Below are 27,684 nucleotides of genomic sequence, written 5' to 3' on the forward strand. Positions count from 1 at the left end.
AAGGATTATATATATAGTATTTTGTCTGGTTTTACAAGGACTGCAAGGGAAGGCCAGTCAAGCTAAGCCAGGGACTAAATGAGCAAAGCAGAATAGGACCCAAGGTTCTTAACTATTTTGCCTATTTTAGTCCGACCATACACTAAATATTCAATAAATCTTTGGAGAAATGGCCATGGAGACCACATGGTATTAGTTCTTTGCTGCCTCTCTTCATGTTTACCCCTTTGGTGATCTCCCCAGTGGTTGTACTAATGCAGGGTAGGGGCGAGTAGTGTCACGAAGGCCAAGTGCAGACCCCAATGTCGTCACAGCTGCTCCTTTTCCCGTCTGCTGAATCTCGAGAGAGATCCCTGTGAGACTGAGGCAAATTAATACGCCATTACTGTCAACAGTCCTCCTTCTGTGTGGCATTTGTTTATGACTGATAATTGGTCATTGCTGGGGGCGCATTGGTGGCTCAGCCTTAGGCTCAGGTCGTGATCCCTGGATCCTGGGATTGAGCCCCACATCACATTCCCTGCTCAGCGGGAAGTCTGCTTCTCTCTCTCCCTCTGCCTGCAACTCCCTCTGCTTGTGCTCTCTCACTCACTCATCTCTCAAATAAATAAAATATTTTAAAATAATGATAATAGGGGCACCTGGGTGGCTCAGTTGGTTAAGCGACTGCCTTTGGCTCAGGTCATGATCCCAGAGTCCTGGGATCGAGTCCCATATCAGGCTCCCAGCTCCATGGGGAGTCTGCTTCTCTCTCTGACCTCCCCTCTCATGCTCTCTCCCTCTCTCTCTCTCTCTCTCAAATAAATAAATAAAATCTTTAAAAAATAAAATAATAATAGTAATAATCAGTCATTGCTATGGCCATTTGCCTGAGCAGTCCTTCAATCACTGCTGTTGAATCTTGTGACCATTTAGAATTTAGATAGACTTGTGTATATCTCCCTAAGCGTGTTTTTGTGTGGCAGTAGTTGTGAGACACTTGCTTTTTTAATTAGCAAAGTTTAACAACGTAGCTCCTCAACTGTACAAACCAAAGGAATGCTTTAAAAAAGATACTTGCAATAGTCTAATCATCCGTCTTGTTGCTTTGACTTTGAAATGGTTACCTTGAGGTAGGGACACAGCAGTTATCAAAGAATGACTCATTAATAAGTCTGGGCTTTTTGTAGATTTCTCCCTTGCAAGATAGCCCCTATTCCATTTGTTGTCGTTGCTAAGAACTTCGTCTGCCTCCTTCTAATCAGAAGCACTTGTGCCTCGTGTGCAAAGTATGTACCTTCCACTGCACTGGTTTCTCAGATACTTAATGAACACCTGCTATGCTCTGGGCGCTTCCCTGAGTGGAGGGCTCACCAATGTGAAGACTGTTCCTATGCTATGGTCCCTTGAGACCTCGCCACCCTGAGCCTGGCATTTCTACAATCCATGTTTTAGGTTCCATAGCTGGAAATTTTTCTGCCACAAGGGATTTCAGAGACCTCACCATCAAGGATGGGGAGGGATGACCAAAACTGCGGGGGACAAGAGAAATGACACCCACATTTGCCTGGGGGAGTCATGAAAGACTTCATGAAGTAGTGAAGACAAAAGGAAGATTTTTTTTATAGGTAGGCAGAGATAGAGCATTTTATTTTGTTTCGTTTTATTTTACTAACTCAATGAAGACTCTTTTTTCAAGACCTCATTCATTTATTTGAGAGAGAGCATGAGCAGGGGAAGGGGCATACAGAGACAGAAAGAATCCCAAGCAGACTCTCTATCAAGGAGAGAGCCTGATGTGGGGCTCGATCCCAGGACCCTGAGATCATGACGTGAGCCGAAATCAGACCCTTACCCAACTGAGCCACCTTGGTGCCCTGGGATGAAGCATTTTAGGTGATAGTATGACAATTCATGCAAAAGGTAGTTTTGATGGAGGGAACATTTTTTATAACAACTCTAATGGTAAGATGTAATTAATGTACAACAAATTGCCCTCATTTAAAGTATACAATAAGGTGTATACCGCATGAAATCACCACCACAGTCAAGATTGAGAGATTTTCTTCATCCCAAGAAGTTTCCTCCTACTCCTTTGAAATCAGATGCAGGAACATTAATGTGCCTTTTAAAATTCAGGAACATTTCATCTGATGAAAACAGTATTCCTTATACTTTGGCTTTTTTGACACCAGGCACTGTGAACTGTCCTTAAGTCTCAGCTCGTCTTCCAAAAGTCCCTGGAGTGACTGGGTGGCTCAGTTGGTTAAGCGTCTGCCTTTGGCTCAGGTCATGGTCCCAGGGTCCTGGGATCGAGCCCCCTGTCAGGCTCCCAGCGTACCTGTTTCTCTCTCTCTCCCTCTGTGCTCCCCCTTACTTGTACTTGTTCTCTCTCTCTCTCTCTCCCCGCCAAATAAATAAAATATTTTTTTAAAAAGTCTCCTGCACTGGACCACCAAATCCAGGGGTCCTGCCCCCTTCCCAGAGGAGGGCTGCAGTGCAAAGAGCTTAGAAGAGCCACTACCTCAGGGATACAAGGATGCTGGCATATATAGCTTGGGGACAGGAGACAGTGGAGAGGAAAGGTGGGGGCCAGATCACCAAGGGTCATGGAGGGTGTGTGACAGAGTTTGGATTTTAACCTGTAGGCAAGGGTCATTGGAGAATTGTGACTGAGGGAGGAAGGGACAGAATCAGATTTGTGCATTAGAAAAATCACTGTTGGAAACTGGGTGAAAGTTAAAACTGAGAAAGATTGAGGGCGGAGGTGGGGGGTAGAGGGACAAAAATGTGGGATCTAGAAAGTAGGGCTGACAGGCTGGGATGGCTCTGATTGGGCACAGGGTTTAGTAAGAGAGGGTGAGGAATCATACATAATAACCCAGGCTTATTGTGTGGCTGACCAGGGGGTGCCTTTTATAGAGGCTATAGATTAGTTGGGCAGGTCAAATAGGTTTGGAAAGAAGATGTTTGGTTTTATTTTTTTTTCAAAGATTTTATTTATTTATTTGACAGAGAGAGATCACAAGCAGGCAGAGAGAGAGAAGAGGAAGCAGACTTCCTGCTGAGCAGAGAGCCCGCTGTGGGACTCGATCCCAGGACCCTGGGATCATGACCTGCGTCGAAGGCAGAGGCTTTAACCCACTGAGACACCCAGGTGCCTCAAGATGTTTGGTTTTAGAAGTGCCGGGTTGAGATGTCTGCTGAGTAGAAATGTCTCATAGTCAGGCCTGTGGGTCCAGAGGTCTGGACTATTTCAGGATCATCTACATTCAAATGACACTTAAGAAAATGTGTTTGCAACTTTGCTAGGATAGCAAAGGTAAGTCCTGGCTTTGTCTGGGAGACAGTCTCTGACTCCTAGGCCAGGCCAGGTCCTTTTGATTTGGGTCCCTCACCCAAAAAAGCGACTAGGTACTTTTCCTATCAAAACATTCATCCCCCATTATTGTAATTACTTACTAATTGTTTCTTTTCCACACGAGGCTGTAAGTGTGTGAGACTGGCGCCAAGCTTGGTTCGTTGCTGTGTTCTCAGCCCATTACAGAGGCAGGCAGCTAATAGAAGTTCAACACATACTTTCGTCCCTGTCAATTAAATCCCAACCACCCTAACCCCGACCACCCACCACTTGGAGATCCTTCTAGGGAGAGGGAGTGAGGCCGGACAGAGCCAGACGCGCTAAGACCGGAGCCTTGTACAACGTGGTGTGGGGACACACAGGAGGAAGTAATGGAAGGCTCTACAGAGTTCATTTGAGACGGGCCTTGAAGGGTGAGGAAGAGTTCTCCAATCCAGGTGGGAGGGAAGCACAGTGTAGGCCTGGGGGTACAAAATAGGTAAGGGCACAAAGAAGTGAAAAGGTTGCATGTGACCAGCAGAAGAGGCTGGGACTTGGAAGGAGGAAGCCTGGCAGGAGATGGATCTCAAGGAGTCACTGGAGACACTGCAGGCTTGTGGTTCTATAGTGAGGAGTTGGGACTTGACTCTTTAAGCAACAGGAAGCTAGTGGAAGTTTCTAAGCAGGGTAACACTATGGCCAGATTACAGCTTTAGGTTGAAATCTCTGGGATAGAGTAGAGAGTTTGCAAACCCCCCCCCCCCACCAAAACCTGCAATTTGGGCAAGCACCCAGGTGATTCTTCCACAGGTCATCCTGAGACCACACCTGAAGAAACAGTGGTGTGAATGAGAAGCAGGAACAAATTAAGGCTGGTGGCCAAAGAGGGCCTCAGGAGGCAGGCACAGCGAGTCCTCTGGGAGCTAATGAGGGCCACTCCAGCTAGTCAGCCCAAGGAGTCTTCAGAACCTTCTTCTGTGGGGCACCTGGGTGGCTCAGTCGGTTAGGTGTCTGCTGTCAGCTCAGGGCATGATCTCAGGGTCTTGGGATGGAGCCCTGTGTGGGATTCCTTGCTCGGCAGGGAATCTGCTTCTCCCCTCCTTCCGCCCCTCCCCCTCCACTCCTGTGCTTGCTCTCTCTCTCTCTCTCTCTCAGTCTCAAAATAAAATCTTTAAAAGAAAGAAAAAGAAAAGAACCTTCTTCAGAGGCACCCAAAACTCAGAACCTCGGAACCTCAGAGGTCCCATCCGAGAGGGTCCGTGGTAATAAGCCACAGGAAGCTTTGCAGTCCTGCCACATGGATGTTTTTGTGGTATGATGTGGGCAGGGAATTCTAGGGACATGGCCAGTAGGGTCCTACCTTAATTCAGACATGATCTGATCACAGCCCCTGGGGTCCTGGTGACCATTTTAGTCCTAACGTGAGCATGACTATGCCTGTTGGAAAGGTTTTGGTAGGAATTTGTTGGAAAAGCCAGGGGCCTTCTTCAGCAGTCATCTTTGATGAACTGAATAGTGTGTTTCAAAAGTACTTTTTGGCTGGTAACGACTAACAAATTGCTTCTGAGCTAGATGGGAAAGATCTGAACACGTCCTCTAAGCACAACAGTGTCAAAAGTACCTCTCCTGGTCTTTATTTGCCCTTAAAAATCTGTTCAAACAAACATGAACAGACTCTGGGCTCTAAGAATAATATTTTCTGTGGACGTATATGGACAGATAAGCAAAACCCCAAGGGAGAAGAAACTTCTATTAAAGTAAAAATAAAGACCCCCCCCACACACAGCTTTATCCTTTGCTCACTGGGGTTTTGTTATTCCGCTTTGAGATAAAAGTACTTCAGTTTCTCAGGAGATGCTGATTATGAGTTGAACAGAAAGAAAATATTTTTTGTCTACCTATCTACCTTCCTACCTACTGATCTCTGGCCTGGAATCCTCCAGCCATAAGCGCAGACCTTTCTGCATGGCTGGGGTTATGGTGCTTTGGATAAACACTAATACTGCCATGCGGGAGCCCCAGGAAAAAAGCCCTCCTCTTCACTGGTCAGTGTGAGTACTGCACTCACAGCCTCTACACTGTCAAAAAGCCTCCCTCTGAAGCTCACACACACACACACACATGCGTGCGCGCGCACATACGCACACATGCACATGCACGCACACCACCCCCACCGCCTGGCACAGTGTGATCCTTGCTCCTGGAGTTGCTTTTGGCTGCTGTCCCTGCTCTGTGTCCGCATCTGGAGCTGACAGTCGTGGGAGCATGCGGAGGCACCTGGTGGCTGGTCAGCAGGAACACACGAGGAAAGTTTTCACGAGCTCATTGGAGGAAAAGCACAGACAGGGTGACCATTTCCATGGCGGTGTCTTTGGGGAACTGTCTGTGCTTCCACCTGGGGGAATTATTACAGAATGGTATGCATGTTTGGGGGGTGCCTGGTTCAGCCAGTAGAGCATGTGACTCTTGATCTCTGGTTGTGAGTTCAAGCCCCACATCGGGCATGGAGATTCTCTTAAAAAAAAAAAAGAAACTTTTTAAAAAGATTGTTTCTTTATTTATTTGAGAGAAAGAGACCACAAGAAGGAGGGAGAGGTAGAGGGAGAAGCAGACTCCCTGCCAAGCAGGGAGCCTGAGGCAGGACCCTGGGATCATGACCCAAGCCGACAGGAGCTGCTTAACTGACTGAGCCACCCAGGCACCTGCCCTCCCCAAAATAAACTTTTTAAAATAAAAATAATAAGAGGGGTGCCTGAGTGGCTCAGTCGGTTGAGTGTCCGTCTCTTGATTTTGGCTTAGATCATAATCTCGGGGTTGTGGGATTAGGCCCTGGGATGGGCTCTGCCCTCAGTGGGGACTCTGCTTAGGATTCTCTTGCCCTCTCCCTCTGTCCCTCTCCCCGCTCATGCTCTCACTCTCTCTCAAATAAATAAATAAATATTAAAATAATAAATAAATAAATGGATAAATAAATAAGGGCACCTGGGTGGCTCAGTCAGTTAAGCATCTGCTTCTCCCTCTCCCTCTGCCTGTTGTTCCCCCTCCTTGTGTTTGTGCACTCGCTCTCTCTGTGTCAAATAAATAAATGAAATTTTAAAAAAAATTATAAGTAAATAAATAAAGTGGTCTACAGGTTGGGCAGGAACTCTGGACTTCCTCCCTTCACGGCATTTCCTGGAGAGAAGGTCCCATCCTAAGAGGGCAGCTCAAGGGAATGTCCCCTTGCTTGCAGAGCCCGCGGGCGTGTGTTTGTGTCCACACTGAGGTGCACATGACAGACTGCATGCAAAGCCTCCACACAGCCCAACAGGTTTTTTCTGTTTACATTTAACTAGCTCTGAACAGCAGGAGGAAACCTTAAATATTTCCTTTCTTCTCACAAACCCTTTTTCTAATAAAACAAAATTACTGGAGATGAAGCAGAGAATAATTCAAATAGTCATTTAAATCAAGGACCTGGTTTGTCTGGGCCTCCCTTGGAGACTTTTTAGCTTGTGCTAATAAAGGCCAGGCAGGCTTAGCTGACCTGAGCGGAAGGTCAGGGGGCAGTCCCAGAGACTAGGGGGGAGAGGGGGCCAGTGGAGGCCACTGGGGCTCCTGTAGCCCCTCACTCAGTATTTTTGTCCCAGGGAAATCAAGTTGAAACTGACATGGAGGGCCGCTTCCAGGAGGTTGGGGCAGAGACCGGGAGGAGAGCGGTTCCAGCGGGGACGGGGACCAGGCAGTCACTCTCTGGGGAGGCTGGAAAGAATTCGGTGTCGTCTGTCCACAAACCTCAGTTCAGCCTCCTTATCTGCCACTGCCTGGTTCTTCCTGCACTGAGAACTCTTAGAGCAGCAACCCCCAACTTTCTTTCTTCCTTTCTATTTTTTTTTCTTTTTCTCTTTCCTAAAACACACATGAGGCACACTCCCATGGGCATATCCAGATTACAGGCTGCGGCCCAGATAAATCAGGCTGTGGGTTGGGAGCAGTTCCCAGTGAAACTACACTTCTTCCTCTCCCACTCAGGAAAGCAGACCTCCGTACAAGCGGGTGTAAGACGTGACTCTGTATCCTGAGGCCTGGGTGCGGGATGCTGGCCAGTAGTAGCTGCCAGATAAATATTTACTAAGTGAAAGATAGCCTTGAATCCACACTAATTTGTATTTTTTGAGAAGTCATTCATAAATTCTAGCATTTTAACGATTAGTTAGCAATTAATCCCCATAAACCAGGAGGATCTCGTGATTGTGATCGACTGTTACATGGGTTGGTCAGAAGGAATATTTGTTAGCATTTTTATAGGCTCTTAAAGACGTTTTAGCTCTGTAACTGATAAAGCCACGCACCAGCCTTATCAGTCCTGCCACTTGTCTGTCAGCACTATGTAGATAAACTCGTAATAGTTCCCAGAGAGAAACTTTTTAAGAGATTCTTAAGCAGGAGACCAGGGAAGAGATATTCTTAATATTGCCTGATTACTGTAGACCCTTTGCGGGCTTAAGGTATGCTGGCAAAAGGTTAAGTTCAAGGTCTTACACAAATCAAGGATAAGATTCTCTATCAGATCCAAATTTGGGGCATTTGTCACCTTGCTGGGGTTGGCAACTCTGAAAGCCAGAGTTGGATCCAGAAGGATGTGGCCCACTCTGTCCCCGGGGACATCTCAAGGGAGGGAAACAGCATCCGACGAGGGACTGAAGGGAGACTTGTCCGAATGTGTCTATTCCGGATGACTTTTTTAAATAAGGATTTTCTGTGATAAGGATTGATGTATCCCTTTAAAGAACAGCCTTAACTAGGAGACATGCTTTAGTAAAAAATAGTACTTAAAACTGCGGTGCAGAGATTGTCTCTACGAGTCTGGATGATTCTGGGGAGTTCCACAGAGTTCCACCAGAGTTCCGGTGGGGGTGCCAGAGCAGGCGAGCAGGGCAGGCAGGGGAAGCCAGAGTCAGGAGCGCAGCCATCCCAGGCTGGGACGTGGTGGCTGAGTCGAGATTGTAGGGAGCTGGCTGAGCCAGATGGTAAGTGTGCCCATAATAATGGAAAATGAGCAAAGAGGGAGAATTTCAGAAATATGAAGCAATAAAACACAGGTAGCTGAGCAGGAGTCAGGTGTCAACCTAGGAACGTGAGAGAAGAAGCGAGGGAAGACACTGAAGAGAAGGAAGCCTCCCTTCCTCCCTGTAGGTTACCCTGCCTGGAACCATCAGGGGAATATGGCCTTTCTTCTCCATGGATTCAAGGGCACATCCCAGCGATTTTAGGAATGCCAGCTAGACATGAACTCTGGACTGATAACATTTCAACCTCAAGATGTCATTTCCTTCTCTCTTTAGGCCTTCAACAAAATTTTCTTTTCCTTAATTTGAAAGCCCATACTTGGTACTTCTTAACTCTAATCTTGTATTTTGGGTGGAAAATTAAGAAAGTTGGTCTTAGGTTGTACACCTTTCTGACCGAATGAGAGTGTGAAAGATGTTCACATCCCAATGGACTAAAATCTTCAGCCACCCTGAAAAATCTGAGATACATTGTCATTATTGTTGTATCGAACTGTTGTTTTCAAATTGCTATTTTACTATTACCCAAACTGGTTTTGATAGGAAGAACAACTTCTAAAACGACTGATACTTTGTTGGATACAGGACATTAAAAGAATGGAGAAGTATAAGAATAATGATGACTATTAAACTAACATTGGGGCGCCTGGGTGGCTCAGTCGGTTAAACATCTGGCTCTTGATTTCAGCTCAGGTCATGATCTCAGGATCGTAGGATCGAGCCCCACGTCAGGCTCTGCGCAGGGCATAGAGCCTGCTTAAGATTCTCTCTGTCACTCCCCCCTCCCTCTCTCAAATAAATAAATAAAAATAAAACAAAATAAAATAATGCTGTAAGCCAAGGAAAGAAGCAAACAGGCATTCTGGGTAATGATTCAGCAAGTGTATCTGGGAGAGGAAGATTTGGAACAACTCTCCCTGTCAGGTGCACTTAGCTCATGGTTTGCTCCTTATTTAAGGAGCCAGGTCCCCTTTAGATCTTTAGAGCTAGTCCACTGTCCCTGCCAGTGCCCTTGAATGTATCACTTCACTTTGCTAAACAAGTTCATCTTCATCTAAAGTAGGCTGAAGATTATTTACTGCCAGAGAAAGCTGTCACAACATTTTGATATCCAACAGAAGTGATTCAGCAAGCCTGTCTGTCATTATTTGGGGAAAGGACCCCAGAGGGGCCACCCTTACTTACTGTCATTAGGGAAACTGTATGGCCCCCTCCTCCTGCAACGTCCACGAAAAGAAGTGTGACGGCCAACGCAGAATATGACGATGGTGTTAGTAGGAAGCAGTAAGTGTAATGTATTCAGTGTAATACTTGTGCTTTTATCCATCTGGTTCTCACTGCTTTAGGGTTTTTCTGCGGGAAAACTGAAAAATCAGTAAGGCAAAATAAATCGACAAGGCATTTATACTGACCAAAACAGACCAGAGTTGGGTTTTCGGGGGTTTGTTTGGATTTGACCAAAGGTGTTTTAGGGACTTTGAAGGGGACCTGAAAATTGTTACTCGGCCTGGCATTTATTTTGCCATATGTGCTGACTTCTAGCTTTCAGAGCTGAACAGCCTAATCCTTGATCATCCCAGAATGAGTTTAGGAATTCGTAATCATTTCCTTTTTACTGGGTATTTGCATACATCACTAACCAGCTCGGTTGAGAAGGATGAGCAGTCCCTCTGTGCTGAAACAGAATGAGGAGAATTTAGGGCCAAACTGAAACGTCTATTTATCAATTATAAGTGAGCATTTATGGATAGATGACAATATGCAGAGAAGACAAACCTCCTTCCAGAGTGCACATTTTCAAATAGGCTACTCAGAATGGCTAGGGTTTTTTATATTTTTATCCACGGTTTGCATTAGGGCTCTGTGCTGAGGGGAAGGGTCAATGTATATAAATAAGAAGGATATCTCGCAAGATTGGGAACATGACCTCTTGCCCTCCAAAGCCTGGGAAGCCCTAGTGAATGCTCCCAGTCTTAGCAGTGTATGGACACGGTGTGAACTCTCCCCTCTGCATACAGAATGGGGGTTAGAGGTTAATGAATGAGTGCTCTCCTCGCACACGAGATCCTGTTCGATGGTGGCTTTATAAAGAAGGGCTTAAATGGGGTCAAAATAGGACCTGCATATTGCTTCCAAACTCTCTAAATCTTTTTGAAGTGATGGCGCTCAGAGATGACACCCTTCCACCAGGGAAGGGAGACGTGAGGCTCTCGTGCCTAGGGAATTGGACGCAGCTACTGGTTCCATATGTCTAAAAGCAGGACCAAATGGAAAACAAAGCCGGGGAGGGGGGAATCCTTGCTGCCCCCTATTCTTCTCTAGTAATCCCTTAAAAAATAATTGCAGACCCAAACCTCTGGCCTCCAGCACATTTTCCACTTGATTAGAGGCCTTTGTGAGGTAGGGAAAGGGACCTGCAGCCTTGTACATTGTGCTGAGGCCTGAAATGTCCAGCTGGGATTTTTTTCCATCAAAAGGGGATTTTAGTAAAACCATTATCAGGGGCTTAAGAAGAAAAGCTGTTGAGCTGCAAGCGAGGGGGTAGATTAGCATTAGCAGGCTTGTTTTGGGCAACTGGTGGAAGGGTGGGAAGGTGTTTGCAGCCCTGCACACAGTGCTGTGGTTTCTCTGCAAGTTCCTGGCAGGTGCAGAGGCAGGAATGGGCACAGGAGTGGGAGCTCCAGGGCTTGGGAATGGTTCATGGTTGGGGAGGGGGGCGCTGCCCCTATGGGGCATCAAGTGCAAGGCACCCCAAATCCCCCAAATCCAGGAGGATTGCAAGAGAATGCAGGACACCTGCCGGATGGTGTGTCAGAGGCCCGGAGCCATGCTTCATTTGAGGCCATGTACATCCATGTCACCCCCCCCCCCATCACCATGCTCTGTGTACCTCTGCTCTGTCAGAGCTCGAAGAACTGGGTCGTGGCTGTTCTGGATTAGCCTGGATGTCTGTGTGGACACCTTTACTTTTGTGGGGCCGAGACTAATGAGATGTTAGGAAAGCAGCAGCCATGGCTGCCCTGTGAGTAGGGGAGTGGCCAGGCTGTGTGGGCCGGCAAGCTCTGCCCTGGGAGCCCACTATGGGCAGGTTTCAGGGTTCTCTAAAGGCATCTTCTGGGGATCTCTAGAGCTGTGGGCTACACCTTCTTTGCCAAAATGAAGTCCAGAAGCCTGAGTGGAGTGGAGCTGGTGGGCAGTGGAGCCAACTGCTACCTCAAGGGCCTGTGTGAAGGATGTCACCCCCAGCGGCCCTGGATGCTTTCTCTGTCTTCCTGGCTGCACTGTTTTCCTGGCTTCTTTTCCCTGTGCAACCAGGATGGTGAATGGAACATGCTGTTCATCCTGCCTGCCCGGAGCATACAGTGGGAGCATACATATAGCAGGAGCATGCAGTGGGAGCATACAGTGGGAGCATGCATATAGCAGGAGTATACCTACAGCGGGAGCATAAATACAGCAGGAGCATACAGCAGGAGCATTCATATAGAGAGAGCATACAGCAGGAGCATAACTACAGTGGTAACATACATATAGCGGGAGCATACATATAGCGGGAGTATATAGCAGGAGCATGCAGGGGGAGCATACCGCTGGAGCATGCATATAGCGGGAGTGTACATATAGCGGGAGTATACAGCAGGAGCATGCAGAGGGAGCATACAGCAGGAACATACATATAGCAGGAGCATACAGCGGGAGCATACAGCAAGAGCATACATACAGCGGGAGCATACATTAGTGGGAGCATACAGCAGGCGCATAGAGCAGGAGCATACATCTAGGGAGAGCGTACAGTGGGAGCATACATACAGCAGAAGCAGGCAGGAGCATACACAGTATGACGGGAGCATACAGCTGGAGCGTACACAGCATGGGAGCATACAGTGGGAGCATGCACATAGCGGAACACACAGCAGGATCATACATACAATGGGAGAGTACATATAGTGGGAGCATGCACCGGGAGATGAGAATGGCTGTCAGGGGCAGGGCAGCGAACAGCGACCTGTCTGAGCAGAACAGGGTCAGGTGCCCGGTGCAGTCACCTTCCAACTCGTCCTCTGTCGCAGTTCACCTGAGGCCAATCTGGTGGCCTGTGAGTTGGAAGTTTCATGTCAAGTCAGGCTCCCAACAACCAAAGAAAGGGCACTTGTCTTCTTGGAGATGTGTGCAGGCTCACGAGAGCTGGTCTCGGAGATGGCCAGTCATTCTTCTACCAACCATCTGTAGGAGCTGCTGGTCCTTAAATAGCTTATGCTTTCCCTCGTAACGTCACCTGCCTCAATTGTTTCTGGCTCCTGGGTCCACCCTGTGTTTTCTCCTCCTCAGCTCCGTGTGGAGTGATCCGGGCTGTCTCTTCTTGCCACTGGACCCCTTTTCCTTACCGGGGGTGCTGTCCCTGAATCTGGACCTGGTGTGGTCACTGACAGTGGCATATTGGAGCTACAATGTCCCTAAAGCTGCCTGGGAAGATTTTCTGCTTTTATAAGACCTTCATGAATGGTCCCAGGAACGGAGATTTGCTTGCTTCCTGGCTGCGCCCTGAGTTCCAGAAGGCTTTCCCTTCTTTTCTCATTCTCTAACCCAGAATGACCTGTCTATTACTGAATGAATAAAGCGGTGCCCCGTCCAGTGACTACAGTTTGGTACAAGTAGCCACGGGGATATCCACCTTCCTCCTCCACACATTTATTCCACGCCTGCGCCAACTGCTCTTCAGATCCCAGGTGTGGATTCCCTGAGGCCAGACTATTGAGCACCAAAAGGGAAGAGCCCCGAGGCCTCGCCTCACCAGCCCTCAGCCTGCCCCTGATTGTGTCATTTTATGGAATCTGGCCAAATCGACTTAGAAGTCCTTTCCCTTTAATTTCTCTTGCTTTCTCCCAATGTCTTTTCCACAGGAAAAGATATGGGAGTGACCTTACTTCTCTATCATGCTCTTAAACATTTTCTTTTTTTTTTCCCCAAGATTTTTTATTTATTCATTTGAGAGAGAGAGACACACACAGAGAGAGCACAAGCAGGGGGAACAGCAGGCAGAGGGAGAAGGAGAAGCAGGCTCCCCACTGAGCTGGGAGCCTGATAGGGGGCTCTATCCCAGGACCTGGAGATCATGACCTGAGGCCAAGGCAGATGCCTAACCATTTGAGCCACCCAGGTGCCCCTACATTTTCAAGTTCATAGACTCCTTTAGATTTTATGAAGATGTCTTCATCTGGGCAATAAAGATTCTCATTCTATAATAAAATAATAAAACTAGGTACTCCTAAAACTTAAAGTTTTGTTTTTCCTGAAAGGTTCTCTAGAATTTTTTATTAGAGATGATATGCTTTCTATTTTTTTGCACTAAAAAAAGCCAGCAGTTTTACTATTGTGGTTAAAATTATCTCTATGTAGGATTGCAAACTTTTACCCCATTTGTTCTCCCAAACTTCCCAAATATGGAAATGTGACAGGATTTATACAAGATGGTCTTTAAGAGAAATTAGAAATTGATGTTTGATTCCCACAGCCTCCAAAAGCAATGCACCCACTGTGAGCTCAATCAGGGAACCTTTATGAGGTCACACCTGCTACCTTGCTTGGAAAACAAGGTGCTGCGCACCTGGGCTTCTTAAAATAGATTCTCTGATGCTTTAAAATTCGATTTTATCTTTTTGGCAACAGGAGATTCCTCCTTTGTCAACTCTCAGACCCTGGGGAAATTCTCTGGGGCAGGGGAAGGTGGTGTGGGTGGTAACCAGAGGGCATTTGTGTGAGGGGAGGAGGTCTGGGTTCCCCCACTGGAAATAACCTCCAATTTGCAGACAATGGTGCCACCTGCTGACAAAACACAGGGCTTGCAGACTTTGGGGAAAAATACAGTCCATGCTTCCCCTTTCCGTCTTCCCCATTGGAAAACGAATTTCCATTCCTTTGCATTAACTATATTTTCTTTTGCTGCCGTGTAGTGGATCTTAAAATCATCTTAGTAAGCTCGCAGAAAAGAAAAATACAAGGTTGGACTGCCAGCTAGACCTGATTCGTCATTGTATCACAGTGGGGAGGATTAGTCTTATGCGAGTAGGAAAGTTTGCTGTTTTGGGGTTTTGTGGGGATGGGAAAGGTCAAGGAACAATCTAGAAGGAGTCAAAATTCATTTTCCACCCCTGCCTTTCAATGAAGTGTAGTGTTTGACTTCTCTCTCCTAACTTGCATATACACATTTTTATTCCTTTTTTAAAAGTTTTATTTATTTAAGTAATCCCTACACCCAACATGGGGCTTGAACTCATGACCCTGAGATCAAAAGCTGCATGCTCTTTCAACTGAGCCAGCCAGGCGCCCCTATCTGATTTTATTTCTAAAGTAAGCAGCAATGAGGCTCTTGGCTGCTAAAGCCTGTGTGGTGCTTACTCAAGTGAATTTCTGCAGCTCCTCTTGTGATTCCACTGAAATATAGACCCTTGTGTGTGGGAAAAAGATAGGGCAGCTGTCTTCCTTTGGACCATGCTGTTCTGACTGTCGTCAGTTGACTCCGAGCACAATGGCAGGACATCTGCTCAAGTGCACAGACGGCAGCGAGGGCTGGAAGAGCCAGTCGTCCGTCTATCCCAGACTCAGAGAATGCGGAGACCTTCCCTGCTTCCTACAACAGCAAGCTGGGAGCTTGATAAAGCTTTGGGGATCAGAGAACCTGGCCATACCATCATTCCAGATGCCTGAAACTCATTAAATTATGTGCATCTGAAATGATGAAGAAGAGCTAGAAATTGTCACTTTTATTTGTCAATTCCATATTGTTTGCTTAGGACATACCTACTGTCCTTTTATTATTTTATTTTATTTTATTTTATTTTAGGTTCACAGCAGTGAGATTTTGAACTATGAAACAAAGGTTTTAAACACTGAAGTAAAAATGGAGGGTACCAATTAGTTATCTTCCATCTGAGAACATTAAGAATCTGAGGAGCTTAACTATTGCGATTCCTCCCTTGTTTTATCCATCTGTCCAGTTTTAGCCTCAGGGGTTTTACTAAAGATTCTAGGAGTCATATAACTAGTTTTTATGGTTCCTCCCTATTTAGAGACCATTTCTCAAAAAGCAAAATGGTAGCAGGAAGCTATTCCTACGCAGATGTGTACATAAAAATGCCAGTTTAGGGTAAGGATTTCCTAAGGAGAAATATTATGGATATTTATAAATATTTTCATATTCTTTTCAGATGAGAACAGTTCTTTCCAAGCCATGCTGCACTATCCCGTGCTATTTTTTAAAAAGTTAATCTGGTCTCAAAGAATGATTTTCCCACAGTCCGATTCCAGGGACTTGAATCCACTCTGAAAGGAGTAGTAATTATTGAACAGACAGCGGCGTGCTGGGCACCCCCCTTCTGGAGTGTGAATTACATAAACTGAGGAGTAACAGACATTAACAGCGTGCCTGATACTTACAAATGAAACCCTTGTACTCTTTCTGGACAAGAGGGATTGGTAACTAAAACATCTGTTAAGTTAAGCCTTTTTACCTTTGAATGGAGAGGAATAGCTGTGGATCCTGCTGCTCGATTCTACTTTAAAAGGACTGGGTGACAGACGGTGGTGGTGCGCTGGACACGTGCTAGATCCGTAGCTTTGGGACTAACCTCGAGCACAGACTTAGAGCACACGCATCACTGTTTGTGACAAAGCAGTGCCTGGAAAACTGGTTCGAGTCCTCTGAGGACAACAGGTGACAGGTGTGACACAGCTGGCTACCTCAGTACCCTATAGCCCATTTACCCAATTGCTTCTTGAATAACCCTATACATAAAGCTTGTAAGACACATCTAAGTTTGCATAACGTAATGTGTAAGTAGTAGTAACTTTCAGCAGTTGGGTTGTTCTTGTTTTTTTTCTCCCAGTGAAAATGGGCTCTGATTTGGCACCTTTCTGAAGCCAAGGGGTCAGAGTAGTATTTGCAGGGTCTCAGGGAAAGATCAAAGAGCGACCTGCCTGTTTATCCCTCTCTCATGTGGTCTTAAAGTCTGAAGCAGTCCCCGTTCTGATATGCGCTCCTCACATCACCGAGGCAAAACCTTTGCAGCCTTGTCAAGCCTCTTTCCCCATTTATAAAATTAAGTGTGCATATCAACCAGATTTGTGACAACAAACATTTTTAAGACAGAAATTGAACACTACGTTATGACAATTCTTCCAGCAGATTGCATTCGTGTCCCTAACATGGTCTTACTGGGGGTTTCTTTGAGGCTGCAGAAGGACCTCATTCTTCTCTTCTTTGTAATGGACACTATTTTCCACCATCCCAAATAAAAGCGAACTTACAAGGATATGTGGCATTTGTCCTTTAAACAATTAAAGTCAAAGAGGAATGAGAGAATAAAAACTTAAGTTTTTTTTAAGAAAATGACGTGCATTTTTCTGGGTTAATAAACAGCAAGCAGAGGAATTCCACTTCTATTTTGTTTTATTTGCAGGGCTGCTTAGCATAGCCCACGCTATTGCTGCACAGTTAAGATCTCAAGCTTACTTTCTTTCGCACCTTAACTGGAAGACTTGACTTTACATGGTACTGAATGTTCTGGGCTGGTACAGGCCACTCCACCCAGCAAAGTCAGAGCAATCCCTGGAAAAGAGGAAAAGACTGAAACTGATCATTGGTGAACATTTAAATGTACTCATTGTCCAGAAAGGATTCGCTTTCTCTCCAAGCCCTGAGAGTACCTGCTCTTATTCTGGCTGTGCACTTACCTTTGCTGGGTTCTCAATTATTAATAGCTGGCAGTGATGCGTGTCTCATCTGTTTGATACCATTCACTTTGCAAAAGAGTTTAACTTCTACATCATGTTGGAACAAAAATGAGAGACGCGGCCTAAGCATAGGCCTGCATCTGGACATAGCTTTCCAGCGTCTGGTCCTGTGCTCCGTGTTAGTTCATCAGAAACCCTCACCCCTGCCTCCCCACGGGTTCCGAGGGGCACAACATTCAGGTGTTGCCCTCTACTAAGTGGCCTGAGTGACCTGAAAAGGGAGTGAAGTGAGCTGCAGGGAAGAGCAGGGCAACAGAGAGGGCGATGGCCACGGGACTGACTGGAGCCTCCCTCTCTCCAGCAGGGCAGCAGGGAGCAGAGGCCAGGCCTTCTACCCCCTTGCAGGGGAATGGCAAGGGACAGTTGTCAGATGCTGCTTGAAGCCTCGGTTTTGTTTTACAAATGCGATCTTTTAATCAAGAGGTTCTTGTTCTTTGGAAACAGGGCGGTCCTGGGGACCATTACCTTTTCCCCTTTGAGAACTCGAGTTCACATTTCCTAAGTCAGAAGTGAAAAAGGGTTTGCTTATTTCAAGACCAGCTTCTCTCTAGTAAGCACCGCAGGAAAGCACCAGGGTTTAGCGGGGAGGCCATGCTTCAATTTACATATCAAGTGTCCTTTTCTCAGTGAAAGTCCTTACCTTTAAAGGAAGCTCCAATAAAAAGAAACATTTGCTTTTCTCAGGTCTTTGTTGCTGATATGAATCATGAAAGAGTATGATCAATTTGAATTTTTTTTTTTTTTTAGATTTTATTTATTTGACAGAGAGAGCGATCACAAGTAGGCAAAGAGGCAGACAGAGAGAGGAGGAAGCAGGCTCCCTGCTGAGCAGAGAGCTCGATGCGAGGCTTGATCCCAGGACCCTGAGATCATGACCTGAGCCGAAGGCAGAGTCTTTAACCCACTGAGCCACCCAGGCGCCCCAATTTGAATTTTCTTAACTATTTAAAGACACTGTAAGTTAGGCAAGCATCCCTATTCCTGTTGCCAAATGTGGGGTGAATGGGGCGCCCCCCGCCCTTAGGACTGGGGAATCTGGCTGGAGGGAGTCCACAGCGGCGAGGATCACAGGGCACCGCCCAGCATTGCTACCTGGAGGCCTGCTGTGGCTCTTAAGGGACTGCAGAAACGGAACCCCACCGTTGCCTTTAAAGTCCAGACAGACTTTAAGGGCTACTGCCCTCAGAAATGTACATGGAACCCTGTCCCCACCACCACCCAGGCGGTTTCCATGAGGTTTATTACTTCTACGTGATGAAGTTTATAACAAGTTCCCATTTTGGTTTTTCACTTCTGAAGTGCAGCCAGTACCTGAATGAGGTTTTTTCTGCTATTCTAAAAGCTGCCCTGAAGTGCCTTTTAACTTTTGTAGCACCTGCAAAATATTATCAAGTCCTTTTCTTTAGTGCTTTTAGTCTTTAAAAACATTTCCTTCCATTCCAGTAGATACGGTGGAGATAGGATCCACCCAAATTCCCTTAAGGATGGCCCTGTGGCCTGCGCTTGTCCACATGGTGATCAAACAGCCACCACTCACTTCTGTGAGGTCACCTCACTGAACTCAAGGTAGGGTCAGTAACTGAACCATCGCAGAGTACAGAAGGGAGGTGGCCTTGGGAGCTGGCCCTGGTGTAAGTCCTGGTCTCCCTCCGTTAGTGGCTGAGGGACTTCAGACGAGTACTACGTATCTGGAAATCAGGATACCTGTTTCAACAGGCTGCTTTGAGGACTGAAAGGAGAAATTTACAGGTACCATGCAAAGCATTCCCCAGGTTCTCAACACACACTCCTTTCTTTCCATCCACAAAGGTTGAGAGATAAACAGTTAACCTTGGCTGATGAAAGTAAATGGTTTATTCATCATTTCCAGAGACACTCCAGATATATTCTTAAGTATACCCAGTTTAGGCTGAGGACAGTAGGCCCGTGATCTTCACTTTCAAACATTAATTTACCGACCTTTAGTCAAACTTATCTCAGCCTTTCAAGTAAAAACAAAAACAAAAACAAAACAAAAAACAACCAAATAGGAAAGTGTTAAAGCCTTCCCGGTAGTTGGTAGGATTATTTTGTGTATTAAAATGAAGAATGTGAGCACAGAGTCGAAGACTTAGGAGGTGCTCAAATTTTTATTGACCGAATCCATAGTCATGCAGTCTTTTGGAGGAAGAAAAACAGTCCGAGAACTCACAGCTTGTGGAAGCTTAATGCGGTATAGTGCCAAATGCTAAATTAGAAAGCTGACCCTAATTCCAGGTCCCGACTTCTTACTAGGGTTCACATTTTTTTTTTTTCAGGCAGTAAGCACTGTAACCTAAGAGGGAAGAAAGAGATCCACACCTTCCCCAAAGAAAAGGAAGATGGATCTAGTGTCAGGCTCAATTAGACCCAATTGTGATGGCTCTCCAAAAAGGAACAATGCCGCTTTTGTGATATGCTCAAGCAGAAAGCTTGGAAATTTTACAAAACAATCTCACCCCGAGAGAAACGTGGGTTCTAGCTCTCTTCCTGGAAAGAGATGTCTTTGCAGGCAAGTTTTATACCGCTCTTATTAGTCCTTGCTGGGATCTGTATTTGTTTGTTTAAAAATAATCTCAGAAACCGCTAAGAAAGAACTCTGTGAAACGAGGAATGTGAATTACTCCACTGTTGGAGTATTTATGCCCTGCCACTTCCGCAGCCTGGTCACAGGGGTGTTGATTATTTAGTTATTGTCTACCAGAGGGAACCCTTTGCTAGAATTGTTGGTATTCATTTCTCCGCCCCGAATTCAGCCTAAGAGCCCTCACCACAGTGGATCTGAGTGGCGAGCTTCGGCGCTGTGAGTGCTTAAAATGCAAATGTGCAAGAACTCCTGGCCAACCTCCCCATCCCCCAGGAAAGTGCTTAAATGCAGCGGGGCCTGGAGGAGAATGTTAAAAAGAGGGGCTGAACTGCCTTCCTCCTCTCCACCAGGACCCTCACTCACACTGTGAGATTCAGCATGCATGACTGAGCAAGTAAGCGGGCAGGCAAGGACAGCGCTCTTTTAACTTTTCTGAACAATGGCTTCAGTTCCCTCCACCCTTCACATCCTCCCCACACCCACTCAGAGTGGAAAGAAACCCGTCTTTTCTTCCCCACTTCCACATCTCTGGACCCATTTTTCAACAGGACCCCTGGATCTCATTTCCACCCTGGGGAAATTGTGACTCTTAACAGATCGAGTTTTTTGGTTTTTTTTTTTTTTAAGTTCCATTTTCTTCCGTTTCTTTCAATTTCCATGTTGTTGACAGTTTAAAGCCGAAAATTATATAAATCTCCAGTCCAGTCACATTTCTAGCAACAAAACATTTAGAGGTCAGTAGTAAACCTTATACAGAATAAATTTGTAACCATGAGCTTACTCACAGCACATAGGATGCACTGAACTCTATACCTTATTTCCTCCTAGAGTACAGACAGCACCTCCTACTTTGGCAAGTACCCAAACACACACTGCCTTCAAAATAATTCACAGATACAAGGTTTTTTGTTTTTGTTTTGTTTTTTTTTTCCAAAACATACTTCATATTTCCTCTTTTATTATATAAATATCAGTTTAACCTTTTACTGTAAGAATATAAACGTTTTAAGAGGATCTTTGTTATTATTTATACAAATTCACAAACAGTACAATTAATTGATAAAGGTCTCTGGGTTTCTTTAACTCCATGGTCTCGCATGTTGCTGTGGAGGATTCTAAAAAAATAAACAAACGAACAAAAACTCCCAACAAAAATATACATCCTACTCAAAAGCGATTTTTTTTTTTAAAGCCACAAGTCCCAACCCCCACCAAAATAAAGAAAGTCATCTATTCCTCCATTTAGAAACAGATTGTTGTAAAACCCACGAACTCCCGTTTTATTAACAGAGATAAGACATGAGTTTCAGTCTCCTCCCCTTCACGTTAGAGCCCCAGGGGCTCCGCAGGCCAACTCTGCTCCTCCGCTTCCAACAGGAAGCCTCACCGTGTGACCTTTTTGTGGGGAAACTTGGAAGAGGGTGAGGGTAGGGCAGAATTTGCATATATAATAATCATTTTCAAGACACAATCTGCATCTCAAACGAACAAACAAACAAAAGTTTGACTCTCATTTCTTCCACACATTTGTGCTATAAATTAAGTCAAGATTTATGAACACCGTTGGGCCCTCAAAATCCCAATGGGCAGGGAGAAAAAACGATAGCCAGAATGTGGAAGCGGGATACATTGGATGGATGGGGTTTGGGAAGAAGCCAAAACAAAAAAGACGTACAAACCCAATGGGCATCTTTCCAGTCTAGGCACAAAAATGTTTCAGTCTCAAAATATCTCTCTTGTAGAATTCCAGGGCTTCAGAGAAAAAAGTAAACTAAAACGAGGTAGCCAGACATATATATATATATGTATATATATATAATTTATATATATATAATATATAGACTATATTCAGCAGAAAAAAAAGGACAGTGATTTCAAATTTCTTCAAAAAACAAAAACACGAAAAAGAAAGACAATTAAGAGGAAATGAGCGTGAATAGCAGAGTACTGTAGAAGTGATGAGAAGAGCCTGGGATTAGTTACAAAGTGGAAGGAAGAAGGGTGAAAAGGCCGTGGTAGTTGGGTTTGCTCTTTATACATTTCAAAATAAAAACCAGATCACAGTATTCAAATGAAAGCTTAAGTGAAGGCAGACATTTTCCTCAACTCCCCAGGGTCTTAAGGACTAGTCACTCCCCACCCCCTCCCCCGTTTCCAAATGCAAAGCAGTGGGGATACAGTAGCTCAAACAGTCCTCCATCCCCCTGCAGAGAGGAGTGGGTGGGTAAGTAGCTGAATCCGTCCCTTCATCGTCAGGGGAAACAAGAGGGGAGGAAGATAGGGGTAGCAGAGGAACCCCAGATGCAATGGGAATGGGCGTGTAGTGGGCCGAGGTGCCGGAGGAGGGAGAAAATGAGCCTGAGGCTTCGTGTCCCTGCCCCCATCTCATCCGCTGCAATGATCTCTGTGTAAGTGTGCATGTCGAGTGAGGGGGGCGGGGGCGTGGTGGTGACCCGAGGATAAACAGGGCGGGACAGGGGGAGCAGGTGCCGCCGCCCTCACCTGACCTTCTCACTGTCCGTCATCTGCCAGAGTCCCAGGTTGAGTACCTTGAGGCAGGGCAGCTGCGTGATGCGCTCCAGGCCGCGCTTGGTGATCCGGGTACAGCCATACAGGTCTATGCCGGTGAGCTGGCTCAGGTGCTCCGCGATCAGCTCTAGGCCCTTGTCTGTGATGCGCACACACTGTCCGATGTTGAGCGTGCGCAGCCCGTGCATCTGCCGCACCATGCGGTTGATGCCATCATCGCTGATGTGGCAGGAGCAGAGGGACAGGGACTTGAGGCCGTCCAAGCCCTGGGCTATGTAAGCCAGGCTCTGGTCCCCCACCTTGTCACAGAAGGACACATCCAGCCCTGAGAGGCGCAGGCTGCCCATGGCCAGATGCATGATGCCCGTGTCGCTGATGTTATCGCAGGAGCGCAGGTTAAGGCTGCGGAGGCTGCCCATGTGCGACAGGTGCAGGAGGCCCGCGTCCGAGATGCCCCCGCAGAAGCTGAGGTTGAGAAGCCTCAGGCCCGTCAGCCCCCGGGAGATGTGCTTTAGAGAAAGGTCGGTGAGCTTCTGGCAGTCCTGCAGCGTGAGCTGCTCCAGGCCCAGGCAGCCCTCGGCAGCGCTGCGCGTCATGCCGGCCAGGTGCCCGATGCCCACGTCCGAGAGGTGGCGGCAGCTGCGGAGATTAAGGCTCTTGAGGCGCTGCAGGCCCCAGGCGATGAGCAGAAGGCCGGTGTTGGTGATGTTGCTGCAACCCCCCAGCTCCAGCACCTCCAAGCCCTTGAGGTACTGGGCTATGCGGCCCAGGCTGCTGTCGGTGATCTGCTTGCAGAGGCTCAGGTTGAGGGCACGCAGGGAGCCGATCTCCTGCACAAACGCGTGGCCCAGCCCGTTGTCAGTGAGGTTGTAGCAGCCGCTTAGGTTGAGACTCTCGATGTTGGCCATGCCCTGGATCACGTAGCTGAGGCTGCGGCGGAGGCTCAGGATCTGCACACGGCGGATACCCCGGGCCTGCAGGCTGGGGAACAGCGACGGGTTGGCCCGGCGCAGGTGCAGCTTGGCCTCCACCCCCCGCCACACCGACTTGTGGTAGGCGGCGTCCCGCCAGGCCGTGCACACCTGCGCCGCGCGCCCCTTATCCCGGACGTCCAGGTAGCCGAAGATCATGGCCAGCAGCTCGGGGAACAAGCACGAGATGTGGGTCTCCATCTTCCTCCTCCCCCCTCCGCGGCGCCGGTGGGGAGGAGGCGCGGGCCCCGCCGCTCCTGTCCCGAGAGGCGACAAGAGCGGTTCGCCCCAGCCGCCGCCGCCGCCGCCGCCGCCGCCTCGGGCCCAACGGACGGCCCCTCCCCGCCTTCCGGCTCCGGCCGCCGCCGCCGCTCCTCCTCCTGGTCCGTCCGTCCTTCCTTCCTTCCTGCCGGCTTCGCCTCCCTTCCCTTCCCTCCCCCCGCCCCGGGCTCCGCTCGGTCCTCACATCCCGGGCGGGGAAGGCGCCCTCTCACTCACTCCCGAGCCCGGCCGGGCCGCCGCCTCCGCCGCCTCCGCCGCCTCGGGTCTAACCACGCCGCGCTCGGGCCGCGCCGCTCCGCCCGCTCCGCTGCCGCTCCCACGCCCCCTGCCGCATCCTCTGCCTCCTGCTACTGCCGCCGCCGGCCGCCGCTGCTGCCGCTCCGGGCCGGCGGGCCGGCCGGGGGGCCCCGGGGGCTGCGAGCACGGGCTCCGGGCGCCGAGGAGGCTTCCTGCTGCCTTTGTCTCTCGCCCGCTTTTCAAACCTCCCAGCCCGGGCCGCCCGCACTCCGCCGCCCAGGCGGGGGGACCTGGAGGCCAATCCGGGCCACCGGGCGCACGTTCCTTCTCCCCCCGCCGTCCGCGGCCAGTTGGGAGCTGCCGGCCCGGGCACGGAGGACGCCGCGGCCGGCGCGGCCGGAGCGCGGCTCGGCGCCGGGCCCGGGGCGAGCAGGCGGGCCGGGCGTTTGGTAGAGTCCGGGCCGGACCCCTCTGCCCGACTGCTCCTTCGCGCGTCCCCTCCCGCCGCGCTCCCCCCCGCGCGCGCCCGCGCAATGGTACGAGCCTGCGCTGCCGGAACTGTCGGAGCCGTTACCCTGGAAACCGAGTTCTTCCTAGTCTGGGCGCCCCGATTTTTAACCCTGTAAGCGCCATCTGAGAGCAGCTGTCAGCCAGGCTCTTCCCCACCCTTCTCCTTTTCACCCCGTAGCCCGCTGTTGAGCCATTCCCTTTCTGGGCCACGCCCCAACCCCGTTCCTTCTCTTTTTCTTGGTTGCTGACGTCTGAGCAGTCTTTCCCCAGAGTTTACCCCTACCATTCCTGACCCTTCCTTTACACCCTTCTCCCTTTATTATCCCGGCAAGACCCTCCTCCCAGTGGTAGTACTCAATAATCATCACTCCAATTCTCCTTCCTTTTTTTTTTTTTTTTTTTTTACTGTTCCTAATGCCCCTTAACACGTCCCTGTTATCACACCCCCAGTCCTCCCCAACGGGGCTGCTTCCTACGATCCCTTTCTCTCCGGTCTTGTGCCTCAAATTACGGAGAAACTCGGCTTTATTCATCACTACCTTAGCTTAACAGTGACACTCCTCAGCCCTCAACCCATTCCTGCTCCCTTCTAGCATCTTCTAGTTGTTTCCAGACATCAATGCGGTACTTTATACATCAAAACTTCCCTCCACTTCCGCACTTTGTTGCTGAACTGTGGACTGACGGGAGCGCCACGATGCCCTCGCATCGTGTCAGCTTTCTTTGCGCTTAGAAGGGAGCAGCCGTCCCTAAGCCTTTGCTTTATGGTCTTTTTCCTTCTCACCAGCTTCTTGGACTATAAATTGTATAGACAGTTGTACTGAGAGTATATTTGTATCTACTAACGCAGAGATACTTTTAAAATAAAATACAGCGACTATTGGACTTGGTTTAAGAGGCTGCAAGCACATGTCTGTCGGTTTATAAACTGGGTTTTATGGAACCAGGGCAGTGCTCTCTTTTAGAATGTGGCTCCTGGGTCTTAAATGCCCACACAGACGATGGGATTTCAGCGTTTCCTTTTAATTATACCCAAACCAAGAATCTTCAGATCAGAGAAAATTACCCTCTGTACTCTTAATGAACTCACGGCTCCATACAACATGACGCAGGACAATCTGATGTATTTATCAGAAAAGGAAAATGGTTTTATTGATTCTTTGAGGACCCAAACAAGATTTTGAATAGGTTCCCTATTTGGTATGTGAGATTAACTTTTGGCCGCCTCTCTTTGCTCAAGAGAGCAACATTAGACCAAGTATCTACAGATTCACTAATAAGCATAAGATATTTTAGACCCCCACCCACCCACACACCCACCCACCTCTCCTGTTCCTAAATCAGGAAATGCAGAAGCAAAAATTCTTACAAGTTTCCTACTTCACCCACATTACACATGGTGTGAGGCCCATAGATTTTTATAAACTTTCTGAAATGATAGACTGTACTGTTAGTCACCTAGATGCCTCAGATGTGCTGTGGCAATAAGATGTCACAATTCGGGCCATACCTGAGCTAATACTCTTCTCCTAGAGTGTTTCCCACCTTGTATTTTTCTCAGTCACTGATGCCTGAACTTTTACCTTAAACTCTACATGAAAGTCACTTTTTGTTGTTGTTGTTTTTCTGAGAATGTAGAGGTGTTTTTACTGATGTCAAAGTATGAATCCCTTAATCCTACTGAACACAAAGTGCCAGACCACACATGGGGCCGGGGGAGTGTGTTTGTAGGGGGAGCATGACCTGAAGAAAAGGAGCTTAGTGGTTTTCCTCCTCTAGACAGACCATTGTTCTCAAGTCTGAGAGAGGTGCCTCATTCAGTGGTGCCTGGAGCACTTTCTCTAGAAGCTGGCCACTTGATTCTAGTTCTAGCAAAACGTTTTCCTGAGTGGAACTCTGGAATTTTATTAATACAGAGGCTTTTGTTTAAGACATTCAAACATTTCAAGGATTTTCAGTAATACGATTGTTTTCACATTGATTAAATAGGAAAGTAAACATTAAAAGGCATCTCAGGATATGAACATCAGTGGATAAAAAGAGGTGTGGCATCACAGGAGGCCTGTGTTGTTACATGGTGACTTTGTACAGCTTTGAGAAAATGTGTCCCTTTTTTGGCTCTCAGTTTCCTCATGTGACACAAGGGCAGTTTGACTGGATAATCTTCAGGGACCTTTCCAGTAGTAACACTCTAGGAGACCATGAGTCTAGATTATTCCTGCTGTCTTCTCAACCCTGGAAGGTATGGATTGTTCCTAAGGCAGTTCAGAGATTATTTTCACATGCAGTAGTTTCTTGGGGATTTTGGTTTAGGTTCAGATTTGGGGCACAAAAATTCATGGAGGGTGTCATGGAGCAGAGACCCTTATAACCTGAAGAAGATGGATACCGATGTAGAAAATCCTGTGGATAACCATTTTTTTCCCTCACCTTCCTGAATTTTATTGAAGAAAAAGCAGTGATGGTAAATCAGTAGAATGTGGACGATTTTCTGGCAGTCTTCCCTCGAAAATGTGACACTGGATTTCCAGACACATGTCAGAGCATACATGGTTCCCAATTTACTAACTGGGTGAGAAGCTGAAATCCTAAAGTGTCCCCCAGTCTGTGGTCTGGCTATGGATCTGCAGTAATTGCCTGATCGGCTACTGTGGCTTCACGAAGTTTTGTCTGTAGCTCTCCAACCTCTTCTATGTGCAGCAATCACAGAATTGGAGCAGTTTCATTAAGAACTGCATTTCCTGTGTCAAAACCAAGAGTATGTTTGTCTAAAGCAACAGGAAAGCCCTCTTTTGTTTGATTTGCTGTAGCAACTGCATCCTGAACCAAAATGCGAATTGCCTTAAGCATTACCAGGTAGCCATCCTGACGGGGAATCTTCAGAAGGTTACCCAAGGCCATTACAGCAACCTTAAAGTCAGGATTATTTACATCCAAATGGATCAATGCCTCTACACCACTGGCATTTTTTGTATTATCAAGTCCCAAGTCCTTGTATGTTTCAGCATTATCTCCAGACTCAAGTCCTACAGCTAAACCAAGAACCCGGTCAATTGTTTCTTGCCCATCTTGAATCTTGAAAGGACAGTTAACGTCTCTGAGATATTTTTCAAAGAACTTGGGCCAGTCACTACTGTGGATATTTCTTCAATTACCTCCGCCTTCAATCTTGTACTGTCTGATTTTCTGGTCTTCGAGCCAAACAATCAAGTTTCTAAATTCTGGTTCATCTTCGTGGTTGAAGCCAGCAGGGTTGTGGTAGTCGAGGGCCATAAGCTTGCCTTGGAACATGGTCCCTGCTTCTTGCTCTAGTTCCCTGGGCTTCTCCTGGGAGTGGGGGAGGCAAGAAGGAGCAGGCAGTTCAAGTACATATTTTAAGGACTTGTTGAGATT

At 47.4% G+C, this 27,684-nt stretch overlaps 2 protein-coding genes and 1 pseudogene across 2 annotated transcripts in view; 1 reads left to right on the forward strand and 2 right to left on the reverse strand.

Moving 5' to 3' along the window:
- The window catches only part of WNT5B (Wnt family member 5B), a 106,947-nt gene that overhangs the window by 37,018 nt on the left and 42,245 nt on the right, over positions 1–27,684 (forward strand). The window lies entirely within an intron of this gene.
- Positions 18,989–24,401, reverse strand: FBXL14 (F-box and leucine rich repeat protein 14). Its single transcript, XM_004773728.3, has one exon. The coding sequence runs from the start codon at positions 23,461–23,463 to the stop codon at positions 22,261–22,263; it is 1,203 nt and encodes a 400-aa protein (XP_004773785.1). The 5' UTR covers positions 23,464–24,401; the 3' UTR covers positions 18,989–22,260.
- LOC101691399 lies at positions 23,725–27,582 on the reverse strand (annotated as a pseudogene).

This window comes from Mustela putorius, unplaced genomic scaffold (assembly GCF_011764305.1).
Source record: "Mustela putorius furo isolate JIRA1106 unplaced genomic scaffold, ASM1176430v1.1 tig00003988_pilon_pilon_pilon, whole genome shotgun sequence".
In the NCBI taxonomy this organism is placed as follows: Eukaryota; Metazoa; Chordata; class Mammalia; order Carnivora; family Mustelidae; genus Mustela; species Mustela putorius.